Here is an 11,921-nt window from a genome sequence, read left to right on the forward strand (position 1 = left end):
AACTATATATTTATAATATATTTTATAAACTCTTACTTCCCCAGAATAGTTAAGTCCGGTCCATGTGTTTACATGGTATTTTACATTTCTGTAGTATTCAAAAGGGGAGGAATGTATTCAAAAGAGGAGGATTTTTTTGGGGGGGAGGGTTCTATCTGTACGTCATGCCTGTATATTCATATCTATATTTATGTGACAAATTCTAATAGACAATAATAAACAATAAGATTTCATTATTTTGCTTTGCATGGTCGTACATGCACAACCATTTTCCAAAAGTCGCATGTTTTAACAACAATTAATTAACAATTATTTTCAGCTGACATTGCCAGTCTTCTAATCAGATATAAAAATGCTAGAGATCAAGTGAGAACGAGTTCCTTGGGATAAATTCGCAATAAAAGCAAAAAAATGCTCTATTATTCCTTCCAGCAATTGGTAGGCAAAACCGCTTTTGAATGACAAATTAATTAGGCATTTAGGAAATTTTTAAGCGCTATAGCTATAAAAAATTTACAGCTCATACCACTCTTTGAATCACTGGTATGCCCAATTTCCAAATACTCTGTAGAAAGTGAGTGTTCAGGATCTCTCTGAACGTTTTTCTTTTTGTGTACTGCAAAATATTGAAATAACTCAAAATCAGTGGGCAAAATTGGAAACACAACATGGGAAAAAAGTAGGGGGAGTTTTTGAATCAGGAAATAATCGTTCTGTAAGGTACACTTTACATCCACCGTTGAGGTTTAGGCAGATTATTGTCACGAAAAATGATACTTATAAATATAGGCGAATTGGCTGTATATGGAATCAAACGGGCAAGTAGGAAATGCATGATCAGTACTATATGACAGAATCTTCATTCTTTACTTCTATAGTTAGGTATTGGACACACTCAGCAATTTTAACGAAGAAACTATTCCTGATGTTTCGATTAATGTTATGTGGTTATTGTGAATTGGTGATTGGTTATTGTGAATATTCAAAAGTTGTCCTCTATTAGACATTATTATCTACGTCAATTTATTGAAGACTATTACAAGAAGCACCACTCAACCTCCAAGCAGCTGGTATAGAAGTAAGGCTACCATCAGCCGCACACACCGAGTTGGCTTCTACTCTCGTTCCCCGAGAAAGACCCCTATGCTAAAGCCAAGACACATCAAAGCTTGCCTGAAATTTGCGCAATAGCATGTCGATGAAGCAGCTAGATTTGGGGAAAAAATCCTGTGGTCGCGGATGAGACGAAAATGGAGCTATTTGCATGGAGGGAACAGCTAGTGCATGGCATGTTTAGAAAAAGAACGGTACGGCGAAACCCGATGCCAACTATGAAACACGGCAGGGGGAGCATCATGCTCTGGGGATGTTTTTCATTTAGTGGTACAGGTAACCTTCATGTCATTGAAGGAAAAATGGATAGTATACAATGTACCATGAGATATCGCTTAAAAGCATGGCTCCTGTAACTACCAAAAAGCTTAGGTTATCAAGAGGTTGGATCAACGATCCAAAATACACAGCAGTGAAAACAAAGGAGTGGTTTCAAGGAAAAAGAGTCAGGGTTTTGGAGTGGCCGAATCAATCACCTGACCTTAATCCAATTGAACATATCTGGAAACATGTAAAAATTCAAGTTCATGCAAAAAACCCACAAATATGAAAGAACTTAAGAAAGAACTTATTTTTTCAACAGGAGTGGGAGAAAATTTCGGGTGATTTTTGCAAGAAACGTATTTCAACCTACCCTAAACGTATGGCGGCGGTTATTGCATGCAAACAAAGAGCATATGTTACAAGATATTAAACTTTGTCTTTCAGAATCTGTCTAATACTTTTGAGTTTTCATTCTGAGGAAGAATTTCATTGTTTGTTTTGCAATTTCAGAAAAATAAAACAAAATGAAACAAAATAAAACAAAATTAAACAAAATTAAACAAAATGAAACAAAACGAAATGAAACTTTGACATCACCTCGCCTTTAGCAAAAAATTGTAAAATTTCTCGTACTCTACCTTTTCCATTGTCTCCATTTCTTGGAACCTCAAATTCACTAATTGAAGAATAATTCTCAGAATCGATATTCTCGGGTTTCCCAGAATTTTTTGCGTGCACACACTTTGCACATTCCCTTGGTTTCTTTCGTAGATTTTCATCTTCTGATTTCTCCATAGTACTAAAAATATAAATAACATTTATGTACTTCCCAAAAAATTTTATTTACTTTCCCAAGCAATAACACAACGGTCAAACGAAATATGGCCAACAAATTCATACTCAAAAACGAATGAAAAACAGCCAACAAACATATACTCAAAAACCCAGCGAGTACGAGCGCTGGCTGATGGCGTAGGCTAAGCAAACAACACGCGAGAATGACGAATCTCGTGCTTGTAGTCACTTCTAAAACTCCCTAATAACAAGGGGGTCTGTTAATGTTGTAGTCAGTACAAAAAAACATAGAGATGTAAATATTTACCGATCATGTACACTGTATGATAAGTCTCACAAAATTAATGTTGCAAATCTGCAGTTAATAAGTTTAAGGTTAGGTCTATGCCAAAATGCAGAACTTATTTACCTAAACTGAGTAACCAGCGTTGCCCAAATAATTAGTTTTGAATTCCCACGGGAAAGAGACCAATGAGAATGTAGCCCGAAATGTTTGCTTATGACATAACGAAGACAATATGCCGCCGGTATATAAATTATTATTGCTATTATAAGAAAATGGAATGGGTTATAATTTGTGCGAGAAAATACATGTCAATCAGTAACTTAATGCGTCAGTCGTCACTAACTTAATGCATGAGTTGAATCAAAAATGCGAAGAGAAATTACATAATGCACAACGCTAGACGTCTCTGCAAAAGGCTGCAGCGTTCTTCGTAAAGGCACTTGCAAATTTAGGTGCGATGTTATGCGCGATTTTCGTCTTTTGGTAGATGTTAACGAGTGACTAGTTACGAATGGTCCGATTTTTTCGAAGAGCATTTATTCGAACATGTGTAACTAACTCACTCATTCACATCCGTGAAAAGAAGAAAATTGCACATAAAATCACAGCAAAAATCGCAAGTGGAAACCAGTCTTAAACCCTGGTCAAACGAGAATGTTAGTTGATGAGAGTTGAGAAGCGAGAGTTCACACGAGAGTTTTCAAACTCTCGATGCGACGGTCAAACGAGAATGAGAGTTGATGAGAGTTGAGAACGAGAGTTGATTATTATTTAACTCTCATCAACTCTCATCAACTCTCATCAAAATTTGAACCAGTTCAAAGTCGATGAGAGTTGATGAGAGTGCACGAGAGTGTATGAGAGTTTATGTTTTCTAAAGAACGAAGCTATGCTATTGAAATAGAAATGTATCGTAAAGTTTGGCCACTGAAAATCATTCTTGCGAGGAGCTGGGACCCTACCCACTATAGTATTAAGAATCCAATATCAACTTGTTTTACATTCATACCGCTATCACATCGTTTATCTATAATAGTGTCTGAAATGTATATCTGTATCGTGAAAGAGGAATAGTGACAGTATTTCTTTACGACGAGGTCGTGACATAAAATACAGGCGCTCGCGTTGGAAAGCAAATTTTAAGTGTTATGCATATGGGCTGTAACATTGTTTACCAAAAAGAGCCTATTATTTTTATCTCTGTTGTAAACTGTTGAAATAACGAAAGTATAACTTCCGTTCGTATCGTAGATTTGGTGTTCCTAAACTCGCTATATTTCATCTTAACCTCGCTTTATGTCGCAAAGTACCCCAATTGTTTTTGGCATTTGAAGAGCTATTGGGAATTCTTATTTTACCTCGTGACAATCGCCGCTGCTCTTTCTTCTACTTCTTCAATGTTTCTTATTTCAACCACCAATTCTTCCGTTTCAATGCCAATATCCAAAAACTCCTTTTCCAAGCGTTCTTTTATTCTACCCGATTTAAAATCGTCTAAAACTTCCAGGAATCTTTTGCCCGTGAAACATTGCAGTGCAACATGAAGCTTTCCTGGTAGGATGTCGCTGACTTCCTGGTCTTCTCTCTCCCCACCAAGGCCTTTATCAATAGCCCCCTTCATTGTCAGTTTAAGTTGACGTGATTTATACTGGTATATCGCATATATTCCGCTTAGTGTGACCACAGTTCCTGCTATCACGGTAGAAGTCACTTTGTCGGCGTGGATAGTAAACTGGAAAACACCACTAATGCTACGCGAACATGTAGCACATACATGCTGTCCTTCGAATACTGCTGCCATGAGAATGCCTTTGCCTGGATTTAAAAATAAATAAATTATAAACCCTGTTAAAATCCTCTTTAAATTAATCGCAAAAGGAAATTTCCCATAAGACCTCTACGCCAGCCCATCGTAAAGAATTCTACGTCAAAATGCTATATAGCCTAGGTGCATATCCAACGAACTCACGTACTCTACACGAGCAGACCTTTATAATTGTATATATTTTTTAAGGAAAGCTTCAAACTTCTGTTGGCAGCGCGTAAAATGTCTTACGTTATCACGAAATAAGAACAATGGCTAGATTTCCTGTTTTATAGGCGCAGTAAGATTTAGGGGAAAAAACTATATGACTTGCAATAATGATTCTCTGTTATAACAGCCGACGTAAAAATGCAACATGTACACCTTTCCAATGCAAGGATGAACAATCAACAATTGTTTGTAATAGGCATGCAGCTATATACTGTTTTAAAATCATTATTCGTGCAATTCATCTTATTTTCAGCTCTTCGATGAAACTTATATTGCCTGTATAAGTAAATTCACAAACCCCTGTTTAATTAAATATTGTGATATAAACACAACCAAAATGGAGCAAGTTCCGTAGTATTGTTGGCATAGAATGAAAATTTGAGTAATTATCCTCATACGTTTGGAAACAGACTTTTTTCATCGAATGTTTATCGGTAGTCTTGATGACAATTGTTCTACTAACACGCAATAATGTTCTGTATCGATAAAATACGAACGAAAATAGTTCTAGGGTGTTGAAAGAGGTAAAAAAATGACGGAATACCAAGCGTAATGGTAATATTTACCGTCAAGGATCTATGTCACTGCCTAGAATTTCGACATTGGCTAAAGCGCGTTTTCCACTAGGCAGGCGAATTTATTCGCGCGACGCAAAGCGATATCTGAAATCCCGTGATGTGATTCGTTTGGGAAAAAATTGCCGCAAGATAGTACAATCACTTCCTACTTTTTATCTGATCCGCGAATAAATTCTGGTGTAGTGGAAAACAGTCTTAAATGGCAGCAAAACATTGAGCATATTAGCAGCAAGCAATGTGGAGTGCTTTGGGAAGAAAACATAATTTGGAATATAGACAGCAAAAGTTGCAAAACATTGTGGAATATTAGCAAAAAAAGCTTATTTGTTTTGAAAATCTTAAAATGACGTCCAGCGCATTATGACACGTCAGTCAAATCAAGGTCACGTGTGGCGTTCGAGTAACTATCGTCACCAGACGACTTCTCGAAACGACTAAAAATAAATTTGACCTTTACATATCGCGGACTTGACAAACAAATGTTTTTACTTGGGCATCATTGCATGTCCAGCCGTATGTCGACAAACGGACCAGACATTCAATCCGAACTAAACGCGGTATTTTATTTGATGTAAGGCTAGTTTCCACTCAGGAAAATTCTCCTTTGGATCGGATAGGACAGGAAAGTTTCCTTTGTATAAACGCCACTTGAGAACTCACCGACAAAGAAAACTTTCCTGTCCGTTCCGATCCAAAGGAGATTTTTCCTGAGTGGAAACTAGCCTTTAATCACATCAAAAGCACTCGTCTTCATAGAGATTATAAATAACACTAGAGGGGGCATTGGTATCGGAAACATCAGTCGAAAAAGGGAGCGCGATAATGGGGGCAAATTCAAGTCCCGGATGCTAAGCCAAGCGCTGATTGGCTAGATCAATGCCTCCTTAGCAACCACGTTAGCAACAATTTTAAAAAAATTATATTCGTTATTTAGGTCGCTTTGCCGGTTTTTTAAGGAAAAACAGTGCTTTTTGAAACTGGTTTTATTAATTTAGACATCCTGAGACGATATTTTAGGCAAAAAACATTTAGAAATAAAAAAACTCGTTAAAAACGACATATTTTGGCCTCGGACATCATGAATGAGTGAACATCCGGGACTTGGATTTGCCCCCATTAACGCGCTCCCCAATTTCTCCTCGATGACTCCTCTAGTTTTATTTATAATCTCTATGCTCGTCTTCCCGTGTCAATTTCCCGCACGTGCATGTACGTACTAAATATATGCACTACTAACGAGTCTAGTGTTTTTGAATAGAAAATTTCCTTTACTAAAATAATGACTGCTAATATATCAGTATGGCAGGTATCGAAGTGGTGCCGCAGTTACGAATTCGAAAGATGTGGTATGCAAACGCACGATAAAATCCCGTGGTAGCACATATTTTGAACTAATTAGCATCCATTGTGGTACAACAACTGCCTAAATTAGACAAAATACTTCTCGACGTTTCGACCTGAGGGCCTTCGTGATATTTTGAACTGCTAAGCCCTCGCGGTTGTGATTAGATGCAAATCGAAAGTTCCCTTTCGAAGGACTGGAACTTCACATTTTTCTGCAAAAGCACCCAATTATACTCTAGGCTGATTTGCGCATTAGTATTATGTACACACAGCTAAATAGATATGAGGAGAAAGGGTCGTACAGAGTCTATATATACGATAATGTAGAAGCGGTTATCAAAATACTCACACACAATGCACCTCTCTTCGTCTAAATTCCTCTCACCATTTCATTTTAGTTGCACAATTAAATAGTTACATCCAAGCTGTGGCCGTTGATATTGATAAGATGGCCGTAGTTAAAACATTTTCCGAGGATTTTCGCGAAAATTTATTATCGTCTATAAATATGCGACGTCTATATTATTAGTACTGCTGTGCCGTCGATTCCTTTCGTTTAGTGAAACCCAAAACCGGTCTTGAAATTCGATACCGACACAAAAATCACACACGAGCCTGTTGTCAGTGATTTGATTGTTAAATTTTCATTTTTGGATACGTATGCCCAATATAAAAAAAATTGTGAAAGAAACAGTGAAACACAAACAAAACTACAAAAGTGTTGCTCCCTAAATATATCATGCGATCTGATTAGGAGGACCAGTCCTTAATTCCTTGGGGAAAACCCGCGCGCGGGACATCACGAATGGGGCGCGCAGCAGTTTCCACGCACGCATCGCGCGACCGCTGAGGATGCCAAAGCGCCTGGATCCGAAGTTACAATCGATCGAAGATAAACGATGGATCACGTTTACGAACTTCTTGAATATCTGTGACACATTAACTCTATATCAATAATTATTAAATTCTAAAGATAATGGTAACCTTGCATACGTCCATCACAAATACATGTTAAAAGTTGGTCAGTTGATATAGCTTTTGATTAAAGAACTTCCAGCTGATCTGGGTATAAAGCTCAACCAATCAGAAGCCAGATCTTCGACAAAACTGAATTATCATTTCCTTCGATGCATATGACTTCGACACTCGAAAATATCAAGTAATTTTATTGTATTTATGTGAAAACACGTTTATTTTTTTCCCAACTGCAAATTAGAATTTAAATTTTTCAACCTTTATACTATGGGAGAATAAGGACAAATAACACCAGAAACATGATAACTCAGTTTTGTCGAGACGCTTTATGACGTCATGATCTCAGATCAGCTGGTTGTATTTTTATTTACTTTTTGCCCTGCTGGAAACCGACGCCCCATTGGTAAATCAAGAAAACTTTCACTGGAAACAAATTAGGCATAGTCATAGGCATTTTCAAATTTCAAGACATTTTTAATTCAACACAACAACGATGGCGCCACGGAACCGAAACTCAATATGTAAAAGCAGGTACTTACGGCATTCAACGAATATCTGAAACATTCCTCTCCAACTTGCTTAAACTTGCTATACTGAATCGCTCGCGGCGCCACACATTGGGAATTATGGCTTCGCGCTTAACAGTTTAACACTTTAAGGGGCCGTTTACATGAGCCCGGTTACCCGAGATTCAACGAAGCGTGAGATGATTTTGAGGTATTGAAATAAGCAAATAACATGATCATGGCAGTCGTATAATCACCACAACAATAGCATGTGCTTGTTTTGTGTCATAAAGACTTATTTCAATACCTCAAAGTCATCTCACGCTTCGTTGAATCTCGTGAGTGTCGTGAACAAGTCAAGGTGGCTGATGTTATAGAATATTTCTATACGTGTGCAGTCAACAATGACAGATTTGAATACAGGAATGAAAACGAATTTACATCCCGACAATTTCTCATCGGCGAAAATGACATGTTCACGCGACAATTACGACTAAATGGAAACCAGACTTAAGAAAACTCCGGGAGAATATACTTTAATTCAACATTCGTCTTCTCCCAGTGGTGACTCGGTTAACGACGGTATTGCCCAAGAGCATACCACTGTACACTACGTTAGAGTGGACGATGCTATCGAAATGATCAAGCGGTTAGGGCGCGGGTGTTTTTTGGCTAAAACAGTCGAGATATTAACAGCGCATTTCGCATTATTCCCATCAGACCGGCCGATTACGTTCTGTTCCGAATCCAGTTTGCAGCCTTCATCGATTCCTACTTTCAGCTGGGCCTGGAAATTCTCCAGTTTATTTTCGTCTGCGGTATTGCCGCCTAATTTGGTGAATCTGCACATGTCGCCTTTGAATAATTTGCGAATTGCCCCATCGAAAGCCAGCCTGCATGTGTAAATATTTCTAATTTACGCATTGTGACATAAGTGACTATATAAGTATATCAAGGTTTCTATTTCCTCTTTAAGACATACCTAACTTAGGAATTAATATTAAAGCTCTCTTTTTAAACATATGCTCAGAGCTACTGGTCTTGGGCTTATTCTAGATCACGTATATAGTTTACCTTTTCCGTTTGGAATATAGAATTTAAAAACTCAACCTTAAAAATCCGGCTTTCACAATGTTAAAAATTCGGTCATCGCTCTCGAAGCGGACTAAAATTGTTGCTATTTCTTTAAATGAGATATGTCAGTGTCCTAATTGACAGTGGCATCGCCAGCATCATTAAGTGGTGTGCAAATATTTATATATTTATGTTCACACAGGGTAAAAACAATCAATTTGAAAAGAAATTAATAATGTAAAAAACGGATATATATATATGAATTTAGTATTCTCGCACAAGTGAATATAACAAATCCTACATTCTGAATGGTCAAATCGGACGTATTGCTCTGTAAGAAACGCGAAATTTTAAGATGGCGCCGCTAGCCGTTTTGTGGACGTTTCTTACAAAGATATAAGCGAACAAGTGCAGTTCTTGTATCAATTCACTTGTGCAAAAATACTAAAACAATTATTCACCTTAGGCTCGGTGATTATCGGGGAATATTCACCTCGACTTTGTCTCGGGAATATTCTCCTCGACTTCGTCTCGGGAATATTCTCCTCGACTTTGTCTCGGGGAATATTCTCCTCGACTTTGTCTCGGGGAATATTCTCCTCGACTTTGTCTCGGGAATATTCTCCTCGACTTTGTCTCGGGGAATATTCTCCTCGACTTTGTCTCGGGAATATTCTCCTCGACTTCGTCTCGGGAATATTCTCGGATAATCACCTCGCCTTAATTCGGCGAATAATTGGTAAATGTCCACCCTACACGCGTAAAAATCATCATGTTGATGCAAGTTGTTAAAAACTGGAGTGAACAATGTTGTGCTGCACCCTGTGAACAGTATTGTTAACAATGTTGTTGAAGCTTGTTGAATCATGAACGTTGTTGCAACTTGTTATAACAACATTGCATCAACATTGATGATTCAACAGGCTTCAACAACATTGTTAACTTACTGTTACCAGGGTGCAGCACAACATTGTTCACTCCTGATGCGACCTGATCAATTTTTGACCGTGTACTTATAATGCTGGCTTTCTCTCCAGTGAGGATTCAATATTCATGATATGCACACATAAGCATTCACAATCCCGCATGACATCAATGAATCCAGACAATATTGCCGGGAGAAGCTAAACTTTAATATCTCTGCAAGTATTTGGGCTAAAGACCCCTGAATACCACAAAATGATAGCGCTTGAAAAGATTATTTAAATAGTACATTCAAACCAGCAGATAGTTATAAGCTGCAATTGTATTATAAGTCAAAACAAGAGTAAAAATTATAGGTTGCTTTGTTATCTCAAATTACTCACCCATATATAGCAGCCATATACTTTAGAGATTCCGGATTTTTTCGCTTTCCTTGTTCTGTTTTGTCTTCAAAATGTCTGAATTTCACACGTATTATCATTCTGTTACAATTCCGAGTAATTTTTGGAGTAGGATGTGCAAAGATTCGAAGAAATAGCGTTTTATAAGTTCTAAGCGATAATCGTTGCTAAACGCGTTCTTACTGCGTGAGTGCTTATACTGCATGCTCGCAATGTTGTCATGCGGTTGGAAAATGTGATAAAACTCCATGCATATATGATTCCCTCCCCCTAGAGTAAATTTGACCTGACGTAAAATTGGAACAAGGAGTCAGTTTTTCGGCTTTTTTTGCCCGAAATATTATTGTCAGTGATGCGATAATTCATATCATCAATATATAAAAAATCGGCAAAAATCTTCTAAAGGCTCAATCTTGACGCTAAAGATATCAAAATAATCCTGAAAATGTGAACTAAATCACTGTAACCCGTTTTCGTTTGCGTTTTGGTTAATATTTTATAGATTAGGCCGGTTTGATGTGTAATATTGAATAATAATGCAGTTGTTTTTATCACTATACAAGATATATAGCAACGCCTCTCATGTAAAGAGTACATAACAATGAAATACAAGTATAGACAAGTATAGACATAATGAGAGTCACTCGAGTGATGACAGGAATACTTCAATTATCCGGGTGATTATGCATAAAAATTTGAAATGGGAAGAAATTTAAAACATTTTTAATTCAAATGCGAGAACGGTCTTTAATAGCGTTTTATAAGTTCTTCACACGTAAAAATATCGTATCTTGTAGCAAGTCTGTTCACAAACGCCCTAGGGAAGTAATTGAACAGCAGAGCGATATTAGCTACATAAAAAGAGTCATTCAAGTGATGACAGGACCACTTGTAATTATCAGTGGTAATTATGCATTCAAATTTGAAATAGGAAGAAATTTAAAAAATTTTTCAAATGCGAAAATTGACTCCTTAATTAATGACTTGAAGCAAAACTTAAATATCTCTGCAAGTATTTGGGCTAAAGACCCCGGAATGCAACAAAACGATAGCGCTTGAAAAGATTATTTAAATAGTATATTCAAACCAGTAGATAGTTATAAGCTGCATTTGTATCATAAGTCAAAACAAGAGTCAAAATAATAGCTTGCTTTGGGATGTGCAAAAGAATCGCGGAGAAATAGCGTTTTACAAGTTCTACACGCGTAAAAATATCAAATCTTGTAGCAAGTCTGTTCACAAACTTGCAACAAGATTTGTTTGCACTGTTTGTCTCAAGCTGTTGACGAAATGGGACAAATGACTTTTTAACATGTTGTAGCAAACTATTCTAAGTGCAGTCAAGCGTAACATCAGGTATATAAGACTGAGATCTTAGTAAATCAGGGTCAGTTGTTAAACGCGGATCCAGGAACGGAGTTGAGAATGCATGCTTACGTGCGGAGGGGGTTTTCCTGCATGCAACGTGGTAGCATTCTTTAATAACAAATTTACGACATGGTAATGGAGAATAATTGAACTTCATATATCTTGTATGATAAGTAAAGGCGTGGAATGTTAATCTTTTTTTTTGTTTTGTTTAACTCGTTTGAGGTTATTCACACGAATCGGTACTTCCCACCTCCC

The 11,921-nt window shown here is 37.3% G+C and overlaps 1 protein-coding gene across 2 annotated transcripts; it reads right to left on the minus strand.

Moving 5' to 3' along the window:
* Window positions 1-326: 326 nt before the first annotated feature.
* LOC114537228 lies at window positions 327-10,341 on the minus strand. Of its 2 annotated transcripts, none has more exons than XM_028558366.1 (4): window positions 10,278-10,341; window positions 3,817-4,273; window positions 2,016-2,176; window positions 327-616 (listed from the first exon to the last, which is right to left on the minus strand). In XM_028558366.1, the coding sequence occupies exons 1-4, from the start codon at window positions 10,279-10,281 to the stop codon at window positions 471-473; spliced, it is 768 nt and encodes a 255-aa protein (XP_028414167.1). In that variant the 5' UTR covers window positions 10,282-10,341; the 3' UTR covers window positions 327-470. The 2 variants fall into 2 exon arrangements, with proteins under 2 accessions (XP_028414167.1, XP_028414168.1); XM_028558367.1 differs by lacking the exon at window positions 10,278-10,341 and adding an exon at window positions 6,765-7,021.
* Between the last annotated feature and the right edge of the window lie 1,580 nt (window positions 10,342-11,921).

This window comes from Dendronephthya gigantea, unplaced genomic scaffold, assembly GCF_004324835.1.
Source record: "Dendronephthya gigantea isolate DGI-Jeju-01 unplaced genomic scaffold, DenGig_1.0 000154F, whole genome shotgun sequence".
NCBI classification, from domain to species: domain Eukaryota; kingdom Metazoa; phylum Cnidaria; class Anthozoa; order Malacalcyonacea; family Nephtheidae; genus Dendronephthya; species Dendronephthya gigantea.